Source organism: Numida meleagris, chromosome 3 (assembly GCF_002078875.1).
Source record: "Numida meleagris isolate 19003 breed g44 Domestic line chromosome 3, NumMel1.0, whole genome shotgun sequence".
Lineage (NCBI taxonomy): Eukaryota > Metazoa > Chordata > Aves > Galliformes > Numididae > Numida > Numida meleagris.
Window position 1 is genome coordinate 102,936,858 of NC_034411.1, and position 24,515 is coordinate 102,961,372.

Here is a 24,515-nt window from a genome sequence, read left to right on the forward strand (position 1 = left end):
ATGCTGACCAAAGAAAAGTTGGTATTTTTGGACAAATTACCGCATATGATATTCTCTAGAACACTCCCTCCTGAAAAGATAAAACAGTAATAAAAGTTATCTCAAAAAAAACCTCCTTGTTTATAATCACAAAGTGAAACACGCTTGGGGAAATATAAAAAGTTAATATTTAAGGTTAACCTCATGTTTCACTTTTTTAGTTGCTGCTTTCTTTAAAGGGAAATAAAAGTTAGATGTGCAGTGGAAATGGTTATGAGGATGTGGAAGAACCTACTCATGCATATATTAAACACAGACTTTATGCTAACACTGCACTCCCTTCCACTGAAGTGCTTATAATGTAAAGGAAGAGGCAATGATTTTGCAAGAGTGAATATTTAAGAATAAATTCAGCATTCTTCATTGACCATCCACCAGCATAGTGAGTTATTGCTGAGCACTAACATTTCGCTGTCTCCCAGGTTGCAAGGACAGTGTCCGTCCTCACATTTCCTGCTGTTTCACAGTGAGAAAGAAAACTGTTCAGATGAACAAAGGCAAGAATATGCAGTAACAACTCCAACTCTTGTTACACAAACTGTGCTGCAGAAGCACTGATATTGGAATATGTATTAAAACCTAAAAACAATGCCTTTTAGAGCAGTACTCATCACAGTTTATTATTGTTTTCCATATAATTTCCCACCTATAGTTAGCAATCTGCTTGCCTCGAGATAAGAAGCTCTTATTAAAATCATAACCAGTCTTAATTTTTGGTGTAGTAACAAAATTTAATTACCATATATCTAGCATCTGTCTACAAATTATTTAAAGATGATAAGACAACAAGAAAGCATTAAATATATTTATCACCGTTAATAATAATTTATATTACGTGGGCATTTTGAAGTCCAAATTTAGAACAAGACCTTTATTTTATAGTAAACCAGTTAATTATGTTTGGCTTAATCATTAATGTTTTTATTTCATTTTAATGAGAACTAGGATTGAAAGCTCGTCCATAGCAGAATATAGCTTCCACAGGAAAGTTCTGGCACTACCCACAGGCTGCACTGTTATTGCTAATAATGCAACTCCCATGCTTCAAGGTTGATGTACCTGAAGTTCTGATGCTCGCTTCATCATCTCCAGTGTGATGTAGCAACCAATCGAATGAGCAATCAGTACCAGCTTTATATCTTTTGATACATTCTTTTTGAGGAAGTTCAGTTTATGTTCGACTTGTCCACTAAGTCCAAACACATCCTCTAGCTCCTTAATATCTGTGTCTGAAACATAGAAGAAGAGAAAAAGTCCTTTGTTTTAGTAAAAGTTTCACGTATCTCATTTTTCTCTACTTTTTTGGGAAAATTCTGAAATAAATAAATTTTTTAATTAAAAAAATAATTTTAACAGAGCAGGTAAATGCAGACCATTGTTAAATGTGCAGGCATACACATCTAGCCAAATAGAGAAGGATACAGCAACACATGGAGCTTGATGGTCCATCATCTAGTATGGTATTTGTTTGGTACAAGGCCAAACTCACAATATTGGTTCAGCTTAAATCAACCCAACTTTATATTGAGTGCTCAGGACCTAATACAGCGATACTGCTCAGGAACAAGAGTCCCTTCACTCAAGACAAACGATCAGCCATGTTACCATGTGCTGAGGTCAGTCAGATACCTAGCATCTCTTGTCTTAAAATAAACACATAGAAAAAAAATCCCATAGGGTGAGGAAAAATATCAAATGCATATGTGCCAACACAGAGCACCAGCACTTGCACGAATTACACATTTCTAGGCAGGTTTTTATCATCATTGATCCAGCTACACAGAGCATCAGGTGAGAGCTTCAGGTTTCCAGGTTATTGTGTGATTTCATTCCTGTTTTGTCAGGGACCTCCTAAAGGAGCTTGGGCAGTCACTGTCAATGAAAACTTCACCACCTGCTTCTGGGCCAGCCAACAAGACCAGGATAAATCAATGACTGTAACAATTTCCAGCAGTCAGGGCATCGTTAGCACTGGCTCATAATGTGGGTGACACGGCTCTGAAGTTCTAAGTCTAAGGGGACTCACAGAACTTTAATTTGCTAGAAAAGTACTCCACCTGCTAAACTAAAAGATGTGTTAAGGATACACCGCTCCAGTTTAAGCTGGGCTGTTGTATGGAAAAGAATGCAAGAAGAAACAAGAATGAATAAGAAGAAACAAGAATAAAAAACGAGAGGCAGAAAGCATGAAGGAACATATTCCTACAATCTGCCCACAAGAGATGTCCTACTACTAAGATCACTTGATCCCTTAAACCCATGCTGTTATCTCAGAGCTCAGTGTTACACTCCTGTGTAACCCCCTGATCTGTTACAGTCTTCACACGTTGACTTGCAGTGCAGCTTTAGTCTGGAACAAGCCGAGACTCATGGCAGCAAGATTCAGACAGGATGGAGACTGGCTCCTTACGGAGCTATGGCCCTACACACAGCATACAGCTTCCGAACAAAAGCACAATTGAAGAATCTGAAAGGCACTCAGAACCTACTGTAAGAGAAAGCTATCTCACAGGGCAGGCCCATTTCAGATGTAGCTGGTTTTGTACCTGCGAGGAGGAAATCATAATAGACGCCTTTCTAACAATCCATGATCAAATTACCATGACATACATGTCTTTTAATCCCTGTGTAGTAAATCTGTAACCTTAAATGCTAAAAATTACTAATACAAATGTACTGAAGTTATGGGAATTTTGGCCTCAACAGTAGTAATTGGTAGCATGAGTTGGAGCTAAATTGCCTTTTTGGTGATCTGTATGATATATAATGTTTTGAAGCAACATAATTGTTGAAGAATGTGCTCTGAAGCCTTTTTCCTGAGCTTAAAATATTACCAACAACACGCACATTTTTCTTCAGTTCAACTAGTATTTCTACTAAAACTACTTATGATCACAACCCAACATAATTTATAGTAGTTTACTCTGAATGAAAAAGAAGTTTACTAAAACACGCTTAAGGAATGCAAAATTGGATTAGAAGTGATATATTACCTATTAGGCTTTCTACAAGTAATGTGAAACAAGAAGCTTGTTCTGTTTTCAGAAACCCTAAGGCCAACACATTGTTTTTAATCTTAGTTTCTATTTTTAGTGAGAGCTACTTTTTATTTATTTGTACAGTAGCTTAACCTCATGCAAGATTGGGCTGTCTACATTGCAAGTCTAATTAAGGGTATACATAAAACACATAAAACACAGAATACTAGAAATAAAGTGACCCACTGGATACAGGAACAAGTGACAGAGTATGTTACATTGACTGTATGTATACTATTATGCGTTGGGTTGAGGAGTTCAATTTTCCTCTGTAAACATTATCTACCATTCCCACACTTTATTTCTTAGGCACTGCCATCTTCAGCGATTTACCAGCAATTCTTTTAATGTTTGACATTCCATTCATAGCCTTTGTTCTTGAAAAAAAGGCATTTAACAAGAATTTCTGCTTCTTCTAGGCTAGAGGAAGGGAAAAGGAGTAAAGTAGAAGAAACCTTCTAGAGATCTTCTCAGGGTTCATAAGACTACAGAGGCCAAGCAGGAAAGAACACAAATTTTGTTTGTATTGTTCATACAACCTCATGATTTTGAAGCCAATCTTATGATTCCGTTCTCAATATGCACGACAGAAAATTATGGTTGTCCTGGTTAATGGCTGCTTTTCTCAGCACAAATTCAATATCTGCTACAAGCGACATGCTGAAAGTTACATGTTATCAATAAACAATACCGCAAATACAGCCTTGCTCAGCCTCAACACTTTCCAAGTCAAGGTTATTTTTCTAAAAGAGTTAATTAATTAATTAATTAATTAAATAGTTTCTTATGACATTAGCTATCTAATTTAATATTTACTTACCCACTAAAATAGTAATATAAAGATTCAGGGTAACAGATTCAAAATTATTACTGATTTCGGTAGTGATGTCCCTATTAAGAACCAGTTTTGTTGCCAAAGTAAGAACATCAAGAAGGATAAGTGCCGTGCTTGCAGGGACTAAAAGCAGAGAATAACGGCTTTTTCCTCCTCTTCTTTGCCCAGGCTTATACTGAAATATGTATTTTATTTTACTTCTGAACAAATATAAAACTGCCCATTTCTCATGGTAATTTGTGTTTCCTCAGTACAAATGATGAGCTGATAATAGTCCAAAATATGTGGAGCTGGGCTGTGTCATACGTCTGAAAGATTTATTTATTTATTTTATAGAATAATATCATCCAGGGATTATCCAAAATCAACATGAATTTCTTGGGTGGAGGAACTTAAATTGGTTCTTTATATAAGCAAACACACTTGCACAAACACACTGGCATTCAGCTCTCTGATGGCTGTACATCAGAGGAGGGACCAGAGAGTGAATTACTTCACCTCAGGTGTGGAATAAACGGCATGGCTGAAATAAAGCTCATTTAAGGTCTTTTCAGATAGTAGAAATTATACGACTTGTACCTTACGCCACAAACACCCCATCTGGGCCAAGGCATGTGATTTCAAGACTTTACTTAGCTGAAGTGTATTAAAAGAAATACTGTATTTCTTTATTTTCTTTGGCAAAGCATCAATCTTCTGATGTGCTTTTGGAAAAACAAATGCACAATCACTTTAATGAATCCCTTTTTCTGACCTCTGCTAAACCCAGTGTCAGAAAACAATGATAGATTAAAATAAAGTGTTTGCTCTGAGATTAGTCGACAAGTTAATCTTGCTGGGGAAGAGGACTTTGGTTTTTAGGGAAATAACAGAGAATTTTGTTTGTTTTTCTGCTGTGTATGCATGGGAAATTCTTAGGCAAAAAAAAAAAAAAACAACACGTCAGTTATATGAGCAGCCTTTACACTGTAGATTTCTGAAATTAACAATTCTTCAGAAATCATAGATTCATTTTTCCTTTGATGATTCAATAAGATGCTGGAGGCAAGATTTTCCAGCACTGCTACTGAAGTGTACACACTTTCTGCAAGCCTGTGCACCTCCCTCATTTCACAACGGAATGCTGTGCATCCAAGCTCCCAGCTACCCTGCTCACAGAGGATGACAGCATTGCAGCTTGGTATGCTGGGAATCATCTGACTGGGAGAGAGTGACTCGAAATCTGTCCCAGGATCCACTCATACACAATGCCTTGGAATTGCTCAGGAGCAATGAGGCACAATATAAATTTGTTCTGTTTTTCTAAGACAGGGAAAAAGATAAAGCATCCTAAAAACTACAAAGCAGAAAAAGAAAAAAGAAGTAGCAACACACAAACTCCCCAAGTTTTTTGTCCCTAACACAAATATATGTAGCATTTTTTATGCCAAGACAAAAGACTAACCAAATCACTGACCTAAAATAAACATGGGCTGCTCCACATAGCTTAAGAAAAAAAAAAAATCCCACTTTATAAAGAAACAGAACAAGCTAATCAGAAATCATAATAACAAATGAAATAACCAATCTAACCTCATTTAGTTTGGTTATTATGCATCTGAAAAATTGCTTGATTCAGTGTGTTCCACCTAAGTCTTATGTTCCTTTCTTGCTTCAAATCCCAAAAAGAAAGGGAAAAAAAAGTTTTCTGCTTTCTTCACTTTGCTTTTATGTAATACATTAATCATAGAAAGGATGATAACTGCATGGAAAAACAGAGGACAAAGCAACACCTTTTACATCAGGTTCTGAAAACAGCACAATGCTTTTTTCTATAATATTCTACTGCAAGCCCGGCTTTCATGACATGAAAACACCTCCATCTGCCCTGCAAGGAAGGGATGAGTGAGAAATCCCAGACACAAATGTTTCCATGAACAGGAGACCAATGATCCCTTGAAGACAGACCAGTAGGGGTTTAACTTTTTCTTTACTTCTGGGGATATACTGCAGTGAAAATGGCATGATGCCAGTGACAGTGGAACCCACAGGCCACAATGCTATTGCCAGTGAGACTCACAAGGTGTTGTAGGAATGTGACAATGCCTGCCTTGAATAAAACTGAGGAGCCGCTTGTTACCTAAGAAGATTAACCTTAGAGGATTCTCGTAAGTACTGATAATGTGGCCCACACGTGCTTCTGAGTTTGGTAGCTGGCTTTTCACAGTTGTGATCTGTGTCAGGGAGCTGTTACAGCAAAGAGGAAGAGTGACGTTCCAGGAGGAAAATATTTTATGCAAGTTCGTAACGTTGACAGTGTCAAAACAGGGAATAGGGCCACTGAATCTGGCATCAGAATCTGTATGAAGAGGTGCCATGAGGGAAAGTGAGGAAAAAAGCTTCCCCAGCCCTGCCCATCACTAGTCACTTACTCTAGAAGGCAGCACCAGGATATCTAAGGACAAACTCTAATGGACTTAGAATGTGGTCAAGAATTTTCAGAACTGAACCTTTCACGGGAAGATTAAGTAACTGAAAACTAAGCTCAGGAGCTGGAAAGGGGTTCATCTCTTCCTCTCCTACATGGCTCCTTTCAGGTGGATGGTGTCCCTACACTGCTTAGTGATAACAGTGAGGAGAAAAGTTTCAACACAAGAACATGTAGCAACATCACAAGAAAGTATCAAGAGGAAAGAAAGCAAAGAGGGAGAAGATACTGATAGGTCAATGATGATACCAAAGCTTAGGAAAGGGAAGGCACAACGCATCACTGCGACCAGCCAAATAGCTGAGGAGGGCTAGCTCAGGGTCACCTTAGGTGCATTCCATCCTCAGAGACCATAAGTGAACAGAGCACACAGGACTGAGTGTTTTGTGCTTAAAGCACCACCTCCTTTTTCCAACACAACCTATACAAACACTGGGGGAGAAGAAGCAACTGGGACTGTGTAGCTGGTGTTTAGATGGAGCAGTCTGTGGAAGGTTTAATCCTTGCCTTCACATGGTGAGGGACAGAAAGGTGCCCAATGACTAAATTATCTAGGAGGATTACTTGCTAAACAGGGCTGCATAGTCAGAAGTCTAATTCTGTAAATCAAATAATCCATGTGATCGTTTTTGTTCTTACAGCAAAACACAGTAATTTGTTACCACTGGATGATGCCATCTGAAAATGTTTAAAGAGAACTGTAAGCTTAAAAATGGAGCTTTCCGATTTGTGGGTCTAAGATGGGGAGATCTTTTAGAAGCTACATCCCGTAAAGATATATTGCTTGAAGCCTGAATGCTTCACCCAATCTTTCATTTGATTACTGAACCCTGGATAATTTGTATCAGCGAGCGATAAAATGCCAATGAAATGGGATGGAAACCGTGAAAGAATGTTCAATAAATACTGAAGAACTCCTACTGACACCAGGAACCAGGTTTTAAAGCATTGTGTTTTAGATTAACCCTCAGACCTTCATCTGGCCCTAGTACCCTCAGGAACTGTTCATGCAACTTTTAAGATAAACATACCGCTCGTTAGTGTTTATTGGAGTAATTACTTTTTGTAAAGGTATCCTCTACAAATAAATTACCATTTACTCAAGACACTGCAGTGGTCACTGGCATTATTTTCTTTATTAGAAAAACAACGAGACCTTACTTTATAAATTAAACTACTGATTTCCCTTGCTATCTAAATACCTATTGCTGGGACACTCATTTAACATCTAATCTGCTGTTGAAAAGAACCTGTAATATAATTAAATTTGTACCAGTGTAGTCTGACAGAATGGACTAAAGTAACAAATACTAAAAAAAAAAAAAATTGATTCAAAACATGCAGGAGTACACTGAGCTTCCTAAACGAAGGCATTTCTGAGATACTACTTCTTATTTTGCATTCCCAGTCTTGCTTCCCTCTGGTGAGAGCAGCTGTTACCGAGTATAATGACATAACAGCACAAGTCTTGAGACAAAGTTGTGTTGGTTGCTTTTAATGTAGGCAAAGCAAGCAACTTTAAGCAGTGTTTTATTGTGAAGTTCTATGCCAGTGTTTACCTCCATTATCATTTTTACATACATCAACCAAATCTAATATCCATCCTAAATGGATTTTTTTCTGTATCTGAACGACTGCAGTTTACTGTCAATCTGAATAACTGCAGAAAGTGCATTTTATAAGAATTTTCTATGTTTCTACAGCAAAGAAAACAAGAAGCAAAATAGAACAAATGGAAAAAACTTGAGAGGGAAGGGATTAGAGAACCACCAAGGTACAGGAGCAGATCTAAATTTCCATCATAAAGTTACTTCAAGAAGCAAAATCAAAAAGGTCTGAGGAAATGGGAAGCTGATTGTTCATGATAAACTTCTTGTTTTCTGGACACTCAATCTTCAGGAAAATGTATGCCACGAGGTGTGCACTGAAACATAAAAGGACTCCACATTCAGTATGAGCCTCAGGATGGGTTTATCATATCAGTAGCACGTGTCCAAACAACATGAAGAAAATCTTCATTTCCATTAACTTGTTGACTTGCTGAGCTAGGTTGCAAAAAATCAGTCCAGGTCCAACAAATCCCACTGTCATGCCCCCAGAAGTCTGCTTTCCTTGCTTTGCCTGGTAGGTGGTACTCTTCCAGATGTCTACCTTGAGCATTTCCCCTAGGAATACTCATTTCACATACGGTCTGAAATATCACCCAGTTTTACAAGGGTAAATGTTTTTTACTGGTATTTGAATTATCTTGCACCATCAGCCTAAGGCATGTGATGTATGAGTCCATCCAGGAAAAACACACACACAGGGCGTTGCTCCCTAAGGTAGTTCTGTACTGCAAAGCACATTAGTATCAAGATCTTTTTGAGTTTGGCCAGATCTAACATCTTCCAATTTAACACGGGGAAAATTCAGTCTTCAAACTAAAGCACAGGACTTTCTTGCTGAAAGAAGCAACAAAAAGCAACTTCAGTAAAAAGCACACTTCAGTAACAACTTGTATTGGCACAGTTTGACAATGGAAGAATAATAAAATAATGACGTGCTGCACATCTTCAAGACAGGCTACATATAGCACGACGATAAGAAACAAAGAAAGGAGAGTGGCGATTGTATGAGCATTGAAATGAACAAAAAATATGAAATGTCATTTAATAGGAATGGATTCAATAGGTGTATGATAAACAAAGCATTGCACCATAGTAGGTAAGTCTAACAGTCACACCTATTGAAAACAGCACTTCAGAATTTTGGAAGTTTAAACAGACACAAGTAGAGAAATAGGGGCTGAGAACAAATAAAGGAGAGCTGAAGCTTGGAGCAAAGACAGACAGCTGGCCAAGGAAGACAACCCATGTTATTCCACAGACAGGGAGTAAAAAGAATTATTTTAGAAGTGGGAGAAAACGGCAAGGAATACAGCACGGTATTAAGAGGGGGAAAGCAGAACAAGCTGGCAGCTAAGAAGGTAACTGGATAGGCAGCTATACAGTAACACAATTAACAATATGGAATTTGTACCTTACAGCCACATTCAGGAAGATGTAACCGATCAATGGATGACATCTGCTGAAGTACTCGACACTTTGCAGAAACCATGATTAAATTTTTGGTTTGTTAGACCAGTCCTAATTTCTCTTGAAAATCCATCCCCAAATTATATTTAGAACTGATATAGACAAAGACTGAAATGTTCAAATAAGGATAAGTCTTTCAAGTAATACTAAAATAACACTACTGCATTTCCTACCGTAGTGGCACTAGCTACCATCATGGCACTTAGATGACATCTAGTATAACTTAGGGCTTTTTCTTTACTCCTGGATATATTTGTCTCAGCTGATACTACACTAATAGAGCAGGGAGGAAAGGGTAGGTTTGTATCTTCATTTATCCACAGAAATGTTAAATTTAGTATCTAGAATAACCACCTGGAGTAAGCAGGTCCAGATGATATAACAACACTGACCAGCATCCTTCTAATTTTAAGGAGTAAATGACACTTCGGCAAACATAACATTTTTTCCATCTTTAACCCATATTCTTCAAAAACAACAGATCGTAAGAAGTTTTCAAAATTATATCTTAGATTCTGTCATGGTTCTGGCTGGGATGAAGTTAAGTTTTCTTTGAAGAGGCTCATCTGATGCATTTCTTATGAAAACAGTGACGACAGCACACTGATGTTCTAGCTGTTGCTGAGCAGTGCTGTGCAAAGCCAAGGACATTTCAGCTTCTCACAGTGCCCTGCCGGCAAGGAGCAGAGGGGCACAAGGAGCTGGGAGGGGACAGAACCAGGCCAGCTGACCCAAACTGACCAAAAGGATGTCCAATACGGTATGGTGTCATGATCAGCAATAAAAGCTAAGGGGAAAAAAATATGTAAAAACCCGCATTTTTTAAAATCAGTTGCAAAGCTGATAGAGAAAGTCTAATATCACTTTGTACTTTCGTGAAATACAGCCGATTTCTTTATCACTTGCTGATGTTTTAAGAAACAACATGAAAGTACGGCTGAGTGCAAACTGTCTGCCTTTGGGGAAGAAACACATTTCTGTCAAATTAACCACTTTAAATTATGATTTATATCTTTCCTACTGCTAACTTATTTTAAAACTGACAGATTTATTCCCTACAATCATGACAGCAGTTTCCTTTCTAACCCTCCTGCTGAAAATGCTGTAGGTTTCATTCACAGTCACCTGGCTGAACTACAGAGCAGGTATGGCAACACGCCAAAGATTCTGTGATGACTTTTTTTTCTTGGAGTTTTGCATTTTAAGTGAAATAGATAGTAAAGCATTACTGTTACAAAGCTGATTTGTCATTATAGATGAAAAAAGGATTTTTTTCTCTTCATTTTTTTACAGAGGTGAGATCACATTTGACTTGTAAGGGACCTTTAAAGGTCACCTGGTCCAAATGCCCTGCAATGAACAGGGACACTGACAGCTCAATCAGGTGCTCAGAGCCCCGTCCAGCCTGACCTTGAGTGTCTCCAGGGACTCGGCATCCACCACATCTCTGGGCAATCTGTTCCTGTGCCTCACTACCCGTATTGTAAAAAACTTCTTCCTTATATTCAGTCTAAATCTCCTCTCTTTACATTTGAAACCATTTCCCCTTCCTTCCTATCACAACAGACCCTGCTAAAGAGTCTGTCCCCTTCTTTCTTACAGCTCCCCTTTACATACTGAACAGCCGCTCTCAGGTCTCCTCCGAGCCTTTTCTTCTCCAGGCTGAACAGCCCCAGCTCTCTCAGCCTGTCCTCGTAGGGAATGTGTCCCATCCCTTGGATCATTTTTGTGGCCCTCCTCTGGACAGGCATCAACAGGTCCATTTCTCTCCTGAGGAGTACTGAGGACTTCACATCTGGATGCAGTACTCCAGGTGAGGCCTCACCAGCACAGAGGGGCAGGATCACCTCCCTCGCCCTGCTAGCCACACTGCTTTTGATGCAGCCCAGGATACGGTTGGCATTCTGGGCTGTGAGGTCACAGTACTGGCTCACATCCAGCTTCCCATCCATTGGTACCCCCAGGCCCTTTTCAACAGGGTTGTGCTCAATTCTTTTGTCCCCCAGCTTCTATTGACAGTGGAGGAGTGCCACAACTCAGGTTAAAGACCTTGCACTTGGATTTATTGAGCCTTATGAGGTTCCCTTGGGTCCACTGCTTGAGCCTGTGTAGGTCTCTCCAGGTGGCATTTCATCCCTCAGGCATGTTGCCTTATGATAGCTTCCAGGAGGATCAATTTCATGATGTTCCTTGGCACAGAGGTGCAGCTGACAGATCGGCAGTTCCCCAGGTAATCCTTTCTACCCTTCTTAAAAATGGATGCGACATTGCCTTTTTCCAGTCTCCACTGACTCCATCTGACCACCTTGACTTTTCTAATATCATTGAGAGTGTCTTGGTGACTATGTTGGCCAATTCCCTCAGGACTCTGGGATACATCTCTGTCATGGTTTTATGATTTTCGGTTATTGGTACTCCACATCATAACATCATGTAGTGAATGTATCTGGTCCTCAGAAGAGGAGGACTACTACAGTCCCCACGGTACTTTGCTCCTCTGTTACCATTTCCAGCCGGAGGGAAAAGATAAAAGCTCGCAGTATAAAAACTTGCAGATCACGAGACCTCGTCCCTTTTTCCGCCATCTCTCGTCCTGGCAGCACCTTGCTCTCCAGCCGTCTTATCGTCGGTAGTAGAGTAAGGCCTACCTTGATTTTGGGACATTCTCTCTCTCTGTATTGGATTTATCAGCTTAAATTGTAATTATATTGTATTATAGTGTGTTGTTTTGCATTCCGATATTTTATTTAGTAAATTAGTTTGTTTCTCCTCAGATTGTTGCCGCTGTTCTTTGCTCTCAGGGCCATCTCTCTACCCTTTTCCCCTTTCCCCTTTTCCCGGGACGTGGGCCCTTGGGTCCCCCGTCCCTTTTGTCACGGAATCGGGCCTAACGCCTGTAAACCGTTGACAATCTCACTGGGACTCATAGTTATGGATGTTCAGGTTCCTCAGGTGGTCATGAATCTGATCCTCACTACAGTGGGGAGGGGCATCACTGCCCCAGCCCCCACCTGCTGACCCATCCACATGAGGGGTGCACAAAGAGCAGTTGCCAGTGAAGACTGAGGCAAAAAAGTTGTTGAGTAGCTCAGCCTCCTTCTTGTCCATTTCTACTAGCCTCCCTGCATTGCTCGTGAGGAAGGGTGCACTTTCCTGGACTTCCCTTTTCTGGCTGATGTACCTGTAGACACCTTTCTTATTCTTTGCACACTTTTCCAAGACCAGTTCCAACTGGGCCCTGGCCTTCCTGACCCCATCCCTACGCAGCCTCGCAACATCCCTATATTCCTGCAGGCATACCTGTCCCTGTTTCCACACCCCATGCATTTTCTTCTTGCTCTCCAGTTTGACCAGCAGGTCCCAATTTGGCCATACCAGTCTTGTGTCTTCCTTTCCTGACTTCCAGCATGTAGGGATGGAGAGTTCTTGTGCCCTAAGGAAAACTTCCTTGAAGATCTGCCAGCTCTGCTCTGCTCCTTTGTCCTTGAGGACAGATTGCCAGGGGGTTTTGTTGACTAATTTTCTGAAAAGCTGGAATTTAGCTTTCCTACAATTTATTATCCTGATTTTACTCTGTCTGTCCCATATCCCTCAGGAGCATGAATTCCACCACTGCATGATCACTACAGCTCAGGCAGCCTCCAATCCTGATGTCATCCATCACTTCACTTGTCTTGGTGAGCATCAGGTCCAGAACTGCATCCCTCTTGATGGGGCTGTGTCCTGCTTGGCTCAAGAAGTTATCCTTGATGCATTCCTGGAGCGTACAGCTCCCTGTGCTACTTCTCCAGCAGATGTTAGGGTGGCTGAAGTCCCCCAGCAGAATGAGAGCCTGCAGGCTAGATGCCTCCTGCTGCTTGGTTCAGTGTTCTAAGATTTCAGGCGTTGCCAGTACATCTCAGGGCAGCAGGTTGTGCTACACAGAACATAAACCAACCACCTGCGACCCAAAAACAGTGCTAGGTTCACAGTCAGATCAGAGCCAGTCTTCTCATTCATTTATTTTAGCAGATATAGAAGCCACAGCTCCTTACAGTCTCTTTGAAACTCCCCGTGGCTTTATAACACCATTTCTATTGAAAGATAGCAACTGAATTTGAACGACACTCTACACATAAACAGATTCAAATATGATCATGTAGAGTTTAATATATGTTGCTGTGCAATCAGGAATATGATAATTAGTCTCTTCATGATTAATTGCAGGATTAAGTTTCTCTCAATTATGTAAACAGTAGTCAATGGAGTCTCAGAGGTAATATGTCTGAAAAGTTTTATTCTCAAAAAAAACCTATCAATAAACAAAACAAAACCAGAAGCACTACAGCAGCAATCCTAGAGAACTTCAGTAGAGTCTACTGTATGGTTTAACCCAAGAGAGGTTAATTTAGCAACTAGGCAGTCACCTGACCTCACTATTAATTTGAGAGTTGTAGTAAATTAGAATTTAATAGCAGTATTAATTCACAAAACACAGCATTTAAGCTTTAGGAAGTTAAGAGTATGTCTAGCCTAAAGCAAAAGAATAGTCCCATGCTGTATCAAAAAGAAGTGAAAAGAAAAATTCTTTCATCCAACAAGAAATGTGAGCCCTTCATGCAGTCTGGCTCCACAACACTGTTACCACTTTGTCGTTCCTCACTTCTCAAACCAAACAGTCCTTACCCAGATCTTGGCAGGAGATGTAAGACGATGCACTACAAGCATGTGTAATTCATTAATGAAGCTGACTACCTAAGAGTGAGGCCACCTGCATTTCCTGCCTTACGCTCTTCTACGTTTCCCTGAAACACCTATGTTTCCCCTTAAACTGAAGGAAACTCCTCAAACCACAGCAAACAGGCTGAAGTTTCAAATCGGAATATTTTCTGAATCTGGAATTCTGCTGTGCATTGCTGATAGTTCCTGAGCCTTATGATTGCAGATGACAGTGAAATAAAAATCAAATTACTGTGAAACACTGTATTAATTGCTTTAGGATCTGCACCATTTTTTGCAAGCTTTGTGGTATCAAAATTAAATTTAAGGCGTCTACCTCAAAGTAGAAATTACAATTAATAAATAAAAAATAAATTATCAGGTTTTTTTTCCCCAGAGGTAACCACAGTGAATAAAATTTTGGTTCAGCTATTGAAATAAACCCACGCTTGATAAACCTTCAGAGAGTAGGGATTATATTCTGCTACAGGGATAGTCCATTTTCAATCATTTAGCAAATGTAAATGCATTTTTCAGTCTGACTTGTATTAAAGGATTCTTAAGCATTCTCTCTTGGGAAAATAATCGGAACCATTTTAATATTTTGTTTATTAAATTATGTCACTTTTTAACTTTCCCTACAATAGAACGGCAAAACATCACCTCACTGCTCATTTCACTGAACTATGACACGCCTTCTAAAGTCAAGACACCAAAAGATATAAATGTTACCTTTTCATAGGGTTCAAATTCTTAAACACTTTTTTCCCTTCACTAAACAGCCATCTGCATCTAATTAGAAGCGATGGTATCAGCTGGAGAACATACCTAAGTCATGGGGCGAAAGGCAGAAAATGATCCACAAACAATCTCAAAACCTACATCCAAAGTTTCCTGGAATGCACTGAAGACGTTACACTCTCTAATAGATGTTGGTTTTTTTAATGTCCTGTTTTCTGGATAAGGATCCAGAAGAATATATCAGGTTTCACAAACTGTTACTTTAAAAAGCATCCCTGAATTAGAATCATATTAACCTTACTTGTAGATATGGATGAACAAAGCTTTAACAGGGGAATTAGTTGGATACAGTGCTAGAATGGATTATAAACCTTTCCATGGATTTTAAAAATAATATACATACACACAGAATGCTGACAGATGCAGTGAAAAACCTTGAATGAAACAGAGAACTTGTCTGTCATATAGCTACAACAAAAGTAAAGACAATGCCCTCTTCTCAGTAACACCAGCAAAAACTGGTCACTACTCCATCAAAGGCAAAGGAATACAGAGCTATGCTTTAAGTGGTACAAGAATCATCTTAACAGTGTTTAAGTGATCATTATGAATAAATATATGGCTGAGAAAGCATGACGTTATGAGCAGTTAAAATTGATAACATTTTGGTTGGCCAGAAAAGAAAATAATTAAACTATTTAGAAATACTGCACATATGGGAAAATTTGTTTTTTTTTTAGTTTTGATTCTGACTTGAACAAGATTTTTAAACACATGCTTAAATTTAAGCAGAACTGATTAAAACAATGCCAAATGCCAACATTTCACTCAAAGGATTCATTTGCATAATTATAGATATTGATTATGGCTCCTGTATGAATAATTAACTGAACATGGCACATGAGAAAGAAGTGTTACAGTAAATGGAGTACTGCAGCATCTCTGGGGCTGCCTGCTTCTCACATATTTCCATTCAAAACATTCCAGTGGGTTCCTACCATGAACTGTTCATTTGTTTCCTCAAAATAAACATCTAGCACTAAAATCATACAGCAAAACACAGATCTTATCAGGCAAAGACAAGAAACCTCAACATTTCAATGCCTCATAATAACTTCCAAATACCCACACACACCCCCTTCCTTAAGGTGCCTTTTCCAGAGACAAGGAAGGAGCATGGTTACCAGGTAGTGGTACTTGCTGCATCAGGAGGGGCAGCCAGGTGACGCTCCTGTGCCTCTCGCTGGTGCCAAGTGCCATGCCATGTGAGGACCTCAATATGATTAACTGATATTGAGGCCAGCTATGTAAGCTGAAGCTTCCCCTCTCTATACCTTAAAAAAGAAATCACACGTCGGCATGAAACTAGCTTAATTCTACCTGGGAAGCATGCTTAGAACCCGGTTCTTCTTAACATATGTTTCCCATTTGGCTAGGAAGCTTCTTGCCATGCAGTTCTATTAATTCTGTGCAGCAGTGTTGTGTTTTGGAACATATTTATAGAGTTCTCCAGGTCTAGAATACTTAAACAGAACTGACTAAACCCGGAAAGAAATTACATTAAAGATAATTCATCCGTCAATGATTCTCAGATGTTTTAATTTATATGCCTAGGAAGCAGAGAAAATAGCTGGAGTGTTAACAAAGAGTGATAAGAAAGGCTTCCATGGGTAGATTGAATGGAAATGGAAATGTCAAGGAGGGTTCACCTTCCCTGGTGAGCAAGAGGATGCTTCCTTACTCAAGCCATTCAGCCTGCTCTCTGGGAAACAGGACTCAGCCCCTGTTGCTGGTAAAGGTTGAGGCAAAGAAGCTGTTCAGTACCTCAGCCTTTTTACTGTCCTGTGAAACCAGGTCTTCCATTTCATTCAATACAGGGCCCACATTATCTCTCATTATCCTTTTGTCATTGAAGTAGAGAAGGCCTTCTTGTTATCCCTTGACATCCTGGCCGGATTCAATTCCATTTGGGCTTTAGCTTTCCCAACTCCATCCCCGGATGCTCTGACAATACCTCTGCATTCCTTCCAGGCTACCTGTCCTTGCTTTCCGTGCCACTCTGTAGCCTTCCTTTTTCTCTGAGTTTGGCCAGGTGCTCCGTGTTCATCCATGCATGCCTCGTTGCTATTCTGCCTAACTTCCTCTTTGCTGGGAAGCATCACTCCTGACCTTGGAGGAGGTGATCCTTGAATACTGACCAGCTTTCTTGGGCCCCTCTTCCTTCCAGGTCTTGTCCTTACCTACTATCACTACCGCTGTTTAATCTCTGACCATATGCCGCTGAAGCCCAGATAAAGATCTGAAGATCAAAGACCTCCTACAGCACCACAGATGCTAATTCTGAGGTGTTTTAATAGAGGCTGAATAGAAAGCCAGACGCTCTCATTCACCTTAAAGAAAATATTCCCCCAAATCAGCAATAATTAAAAACTTACACACTACTTAAAATAAACGAGAGCCACAAGATAGCTAAAATTACCAAATGCATACCAGCTCCCCGTGCCTTTGTGTGAATTCTTTCCTTTGAGGTTATACATAATAACAAGGACAAAAGCTATAAGCTAAAGGTGAGTATTTTTCAGAGCTCAGTTCTCAGACCATCCTTCAGTGCTTCCTCTTCTCCTCTTTGCAGCAGTACAGACCATAGCCCCATTCCCCCACCTCCACACATCCACAGTGTTGTAACATCTCAAAGACCGCTGACTGCAAATACTTACACACAAGAAGTATTATTGGAAAAGTATTCTTAGCTACCATTAATTCAGCTTAGCAGGTGGAAACCAGTCAGAGAGCTAACTCCATCTAATCAGCCAGCTCTTCTTGGACCACAAGCAAGTGTCCTGGGAACCACTAGTGGCCACAGACCACAGCTGGGGAATCACTGTTCTAAATAACACAGAACCCTCTTATTATAGCACACCATTCTCCTTGTCTTGCTCAGGCTACTATTTTAGTTCCTTTTTCCCTTACCAGTACAGCATTTCACATGATGGTAGCAATTTATGGTTCACATCTCGTAAATATGACCACGCTGTCATTTGGTGGACAACTGCCTTACAAGCAAGGAGATGATTAACTTGCTCAAGTATAAATTCAGTTTTCCCTAAATGATTTTATTAATGTTTTCTGTAGTTTTATACCACTTCAGCTAGAGGCAAAATCTCACTCAGTCAATTTTGCAGTTTCATTAGAAGTCAGGGGGCTGGAAAAACAAACCCCTCTCAGATGAGCAGCAACAGGAAAGAGCACAGCTAAGAAGCAATCAGTATACCATATAAATTACGTGCACGTGACTTTCAGGTTTTCCATTTCACCTCACACTGATGGCACATTAACGTTTGGGATCGCATCATGAACGTCTTCCCAGATTTACTATCCCCCCACCACTTCTATGCCTTTTCCTATGTTGCTTCTTAACGATGTAACTCAATTCCAAAATGGTCTGCAAAGATCCTGATCTCCCTGCTAAAGAGAAATGAATGGAAACAAACTTTCGATGGACTGTAATGCCTAGATTGAACTGACTTGATTGAACCCTGCCTACCTCTTTTGTCATGCAAAATGAACTAAGGACAGTTTAACACATTTTAAACACAGAAAGGCACACAATTGTTGTCTACAGTCCACAGGACATAAATGATTAGACTAGAAAATCATCTTGCAACTTTTTCATTAAGAATTTCTCTCGAGCTTTCCTGTCATACAAAAGCTATCTAATACTGATTCAGAAACAACAGACAGTACAGGAGACAATCTTCAAAGGATAAACACGCTTTGTTAAAACAATAAATCTTTATTCCTATTATGATTTTTATAGCCCAAAACTCAACTGTATAGTAAATTCTTGAGATGCATCCTGAATAACAAAATTTCATGTGAGCCAGAACTGAATCACTAAGACATGGCTGTTCACTAGCCATTGCATTAGCTACGTTTTAATTCATCAATTGTACCTCTAAGATCTAAATCACATTATTTTGTATTTCCACAGCACTTTGCATATATAGAATATTAGCAAAAATCAGTAAATAATTAATTCTGAATTCATTTTTCTTTTTTTTCTTGATCATATTTTGCCACAAAGAAAAACACCTTGGTGGTCTTGAGGAGAAACAAAACCAAACCCACAGTCTTCTATTCTTATTTTGGTCTGAGACATCGTATTCTCTACTTCTTACCAAACCAGAACAAATGTCCAGAGAATGAAACCATCCTGAGGTATGGCTATGTCATGGCATGTACACCTGCTCTCTCTACAGCCTTTACTGTGAAAAGCTGGCCAGAGTGCTTTAAAAAAAAAAAAAAAAAAAAGGAGATATGGAATGCATTGGAGGAACTTAGTTTCAAGGGGTTGCTATCCAACCTCTCATTTTTCTGTGCTGTTAAAGAAACTTGGGGCAAGACTGTATATTTTAGTCCCTGTTTTAAAAGGTGATACCCATAACACAGCACCAAATCAGCAATAAGTCTCAAATTAGTAATGAACAATTTTAGGATTTGTTCATTGATATGTGTTATTTTTAACTAACATTTTGTTTCCTACCAAAAGGAGTTGGAGGGCTGCTGAATAATTTCTCACTGCCTATTATTCATTGTCATCAGAGGAGCTACTCCTAAACAAAGGTCTTTAACCCTTGCGAAGTTATCAAGCATTTCTACTCAACAATATAACAAGGTATATTCTCTTAATGTAGTTTCTTTCATTTTAAACTATTTATGACTTTACAGGAAGCAACATGTACATGTTAAGAAATGTCTGCACACTCTAAATCAGTAGTCTCTAAAGTGGGGTGTGTATATACACTGGGACGGAGGAAGAAAATAAGAGAACTTCAGTAGTAAATGCATATAACTAATATATATATATTTATATATATTTAAAATATATATATATTTATTAGGGGCACTGGCTCAAAAACCTTTTTTACTGATAGAGGTGCATGATCAAAAAAGCTTGCAGATCACTGTTCTAAATGAATCAGTGCATATTCTTCTTTCCTAGTAGCTTCCCTGCCTTTTTAATTTTTGATTTGCTAGACTAGAAAAACATCAGTGGTGACCAAGATTCAAACTCTGTCTTAATTTACATCTTAATTTATGCCTTCATCCTTTTTATTAAGAAATACTTAAGAAATACTGAACTACCTCAGAGGATTTATATAAGACCGTATCAAATGAAGCCTTATAAAATGCCCGTCAGAAGCATGAAGGGGTTTTGTTTGTATGTTTGTTTTTTTCCAGTGAGTTTCATGTCCAGTTTTTTGACAATATATCCCTTAATTTTGTTTTGTGAAGCATATAATTGACACAGTTTTAACAATGCAGGAACTCCTTCTGAGAAATCCAGAACCTAGAAGGCACTGAAGACCTACAGAGAACACAATTATTTGTCCCTAAGCGCGTGCTTCTGCTGGCCCTTAGGGTTCTGTGGTTTTTGTTTTGTTTTAACGCCAAAAAATGTAAATTAGGAGCTTCTTGGAGATGCGGCAGAAGATAAACAATGGGTCCGTGATTCTCCATTCTCTTTGGTCAGCCACCTTGCAATTTGCAAACACACTGAATTCTTGGTTTGGTCATTTTTACTGAACGTTTGTAGCCAATTCATGAAAGCTGTTTTCAGCAATACATAAATAAAAGAAAGGGAATCAGATTCTAATAATTAGAAGTTGCATTTCATTTCTTCTGTGTCATAAGGATGAGGGAAAACTAGCCCAAATCTACCTGCATTGTAATTGTCAGGTAAAAGGACTTCAAGCCACTTTGTGCTTTCCCTTGATTTTTTAATCAAGTGAACCATATTCCTTTATTTTCATTCAAAGCTGCTGCAAAGCTCAGCTTATTAACCTGTCTTCCAAAGAAAATGGTTTGATTTCAACTTAGAAATCAGCTTCTGCATTCCCACTGCATGCTCTCCTTCCCCCAGACTTGCACCCCTCTCAGCAGCGCAGGGTCAGTCACAGTTGATGTGGGACATCTGTAACTCTATGCTGGCCCCATCTGTAAACCTCTCCACTTCAGCCAGCTCAGCCACCTCAAGCCACCAAATGCACCTCTCCGCATCGAGAGCTGTTTGAGCTAAATGCAGACACGTAGACATGATCTGAGGGCAGATTATCAGACCTGCAAACATTATCTACAGTAGCTGCAGCTCCATTCAGTTGTCAGATGTTTACCAGCATCTCATGATTTATAATGCACCAGAACTTATAAAGGTAGAAATTTCTCACCTATGCAGATAGTGCTAGCACTGGGTAGTTTGACACTTGAACACAACAACTGACAAGAATTTTACCAAAGAAACACAGGTTTCACATTTCAGTTTCAAGCCTGAGATTAAATCAGCCAGTACAGAAGTAGAAAAGTTAAAGTAGAGTTAAAGTTCTAAAAGTAGAAAAGTGGAATGGTTGGCAAGGGAATTATTTCCTCCTCAAAAACTTAAGGTTGCTTCACAGTGCTGAACCTCGTGCTCCTAAGGAATCGTATGGATTCACTGCAGCATCACTGCAGCTTAACCAAGTCCAGAGGCCTCCTGGCATGAAACAGCTTCCAGGACAGGTTTCGCTATTGGCTCCCTCCATTTTGCAATGCTGTTCATTAACAATATGCACTTACAGTTGGCTATCATTTCTTTCTGCTTACTGGCATCCGAGGAGACTCAGCAATCAAACAGGCCACCTCTCCCCAGCCTCGGAAGCCTGTACTTGCTTCCTGGAAATTCACTACTTTAGTAAAAGTACTTTTAAATTCAGAGATATTAAGTCTATCTTCAAGTATTTGGTCTTTGAATAGGAGATTACATTAAATATTAAATGCCTCATCTACTCTTCTCAATGTAAATATGTTCCAGATCTTCTCTAGAACTTGTCTCTTATGTCTGCAATCAGCAAACTCTCCTATGCTCTTTACAGCCTTTATTTGACTGACAAATCTAGTTTACCTAAAAATATTCTTTTCCTTACTAACTTCTCTTTTCATAAGATCACTTTGTGGAAATAAAAAACTCAACATCTTTTTTTAATAGGGACAAGTTGTGCAGGAAATAAAAAGAGGGGCGTGACAAATATCAGTGCGTACAATTTACAGTACAGTACCTTCAATCATCTCCATACCACTAGGAGGCTTACAGTGTCCAGCATGGCTCACAACCCAGACAGGATACTGCTGATTTAGTCCACAATATAACGCCTTTATAAAGGTCCTGTAATAACCTGCCAGCCCAGGGTTACCTGCCAAAAGAAACACACAAGCACAGTCAAAACTGACCTTTCAACAGCAAGTAATATACTTCAAAGCAAACTAAATGGCATTATATATGAACTTGTTAATTTAATTCCAATACATTTCCAATTTCTGTTCTCCCCATAATAGGGGCTATGCTATTGAACTGTTTTAATTCCATTACCATGGCACAAATGAGAAGCATATTATAGAAAATACTGAAGGTAAAAATGTAATGTAGAAGCTAAAATTGAAGCTCTACACAAGAGAAAATCTCCTTTTCCATTAAAGCTCAAGCAGCTTGCTCATGTAGCTCGCCAAGTTACAGACATGAAAATTGGGCAGGCATAAAGAAATATCCTTCCACACATAAATAAAAACATGTATTTTCTCCCTATTTATTACTCTCCCAGGGTAGTCCCACTGGTTCCTTGTTACTACTTAGATATCAAGGAAGCCCACCAGTGCAGACAGGACTGCTCAGTTGCACGTCCCTCACTTGAACACCAATCAATGCTTAGTTTGGATATTATCAACAGCAAGAGGAAGCACGAGTAGTATTGTGTAAAAAGGCATCACAAAATAACACAAATGTATCACTGCATGAGTATGAGGGCAAAAAACCACACAAACACTAAAACTGTGTAAAATCCTTTGTAGAAGTCTGATGGCAATAACAGAGACTGACCCGGTGTAAGTACTGACTGGGAAAGAGAAGGAGTCAGAGCTGTCATCAAACTAGTACACATAGAAATGGCGTACAGAGGTAAAAACTGGGTTTATCCCACTTCTTCCCTTTAAAGAGCAGGCATTTGGCTTTGTCTGTTGCTCTTCAGGTAGCACAAAGTAAGTTCATTGCTCCCCAAAGGGGCATTCCCTCAATGCAGGGTTTCCAAAACAGCATTACTGACTACAGAGAAGCAGCTCAGCAGGTACCAGAGCCCACCAGAACAGACGTGCTCAGAAACTCACTCCAGTGCTGAGACGTGGGCAGAACATCCAAGTCTTTCACTCTGGGTCATACATTATTGAGCTTCATCCCTCACTTACATGGAACAGACTCATCTCAGACGCTCAAAAGTTTTTTTACCTTAGAAAAATATCCAATCTTAAAACAGTATTATTTTTACTGAATTATATGGATTTCAAAAGGAAAAAAAAAGAGTATCAGTTACTTTGTGCTTCTAAGTATCTCTTTGCGATCTTGAAATGAAAGGAGACTTAAAAAAAAAAAGTGGTATATACAAACCTAAGAATGCACAACCAAATTTTTTTGCAAGCTGGTTTCCAAAACAGCAGCAACTTAAAATTCCCCCAGGACACACATACAAGGACATACTTTTCAATCCTTTCTACACCCTAGTTTTATTAACCTACAAAACATTCACCTCATTTTCTTTTCTCATTTTTATACCTCAAAAACGTATCAATTATGGGGCTTCAGAGACAATAAAATCAAATCTATACATCATTTGTGAAGCTCCTTGAATTGAAGAACAGAGGAAACCTGCTGTTCAGCAAGGTTGATGATGAAGGTAGCAGCATTCCAGAATCAGGTGCACTGCTGCAAGTGTATCTCAGTTCTGGAATATAATGCAAGTAGGTATTTCGAGATCAAGGAATCATGTCAACCTTAAAACCAGTCCTTCTTCCTTACATTTTTCTGAGTATCAGTTTAAACTATTCTATACTTTAATAATGCAGAACAGGGAGAGCTGGGAAAACAGCAACAGCCGTCTTTCAAATTTCAGTGCTCTTTCCCATCCTCAGGCAGGTGAGCCCAAAATGTAAGGATTCTCATTGAGTCATCAGCTGAAGAAGAAACAATTAAAAAGTGTACCACGGAGGTTCAGGCTGGATATTAGGAAATGTTTCTTCTCAGAAGGAGTGGTGAGGCACTGGCACAGGCTGCCCAGGGAAGTGGGGAGTCACTGTCCACAAAGATGCTCAAGAACCATGGAGATGTGGCACTGAGGGACATGTTCAGTGGGCACGGCGGGGATGGGCTGATGGTTGGACTAGGTGATCTTAGAAGTCTTTTCCAACCTTATTGATTCTATGGTTCTATTCTATGACAAGACACAGGGTGAGGCTTTGGATCAAATATGGCACAGAGCCCACAAAGCTCTCTTGAAGCTCAGTGATACTTTTTTTGTGGAAAATGAGATTGTTATCCTGTGAAAAATGGAAGGTGCATGTCAGACAGGTAAAAGAGAAGATCCACGAATGTGAAGGAAATCCCCTTCTCCCGCTCTCCATACATGTCTGCTCATGGTAAAAGACATTCCCGGGGGTCAGCTGTTAGATTTCCTGTTGATGAAAATGTCTTGAAGAGGTATGAATGAGAACCAAATTCATCATGCAGGCACAGAGGTAATGCAGTACTTATTCACGCATTTTAA

The 24,515-nt window shown here is 39.4% G+C and overlaps 1 protein-coding gene and 1 long non-coding RNA gene across 4 annotated transcripts in view; one reads left to right on the forward strand and one right to left on the reverse strand.

Moving 5' to 3' along the window:
- Nucleotides 1-24,515, reverse strand: part of LDAH (lipid droplet associated hydrolase) — a 121,975-nt gene that overhangs the window by 65,801 nt on the left and 31,659 nt on the right. For all 3 annotated transcript variants that reach the window (XM_021390745.1, XM_021390747.1, XM_021390744.1), the window contains exons 3-4: nt 21,987-22,121; nt 1,099-1,268 (exon numbers count right to left, since the gene is read on the reverse strand). In XM_021390745.1, the coding sequence (XP_021246420.1) occupies nt 1,099-1,268; nt 21,987-22,121 (305 nt within the window). The remainder of the gene's footprint in view (nt 1-1,098; nt 1,269-21,986; nt 22,122-24,515) is intronic.
- On the forward strand, nt 11,086-20,601 carry LOC110395833. Its single transcript, XR_002436651.1, has 3 exons — nt 11,086-11,686; nt 19,445-19,570; nt 20,221-20,601. It is a non-coding gene; the product is annotated as an uncharacterized LOC110395833 (long non-coding RNA).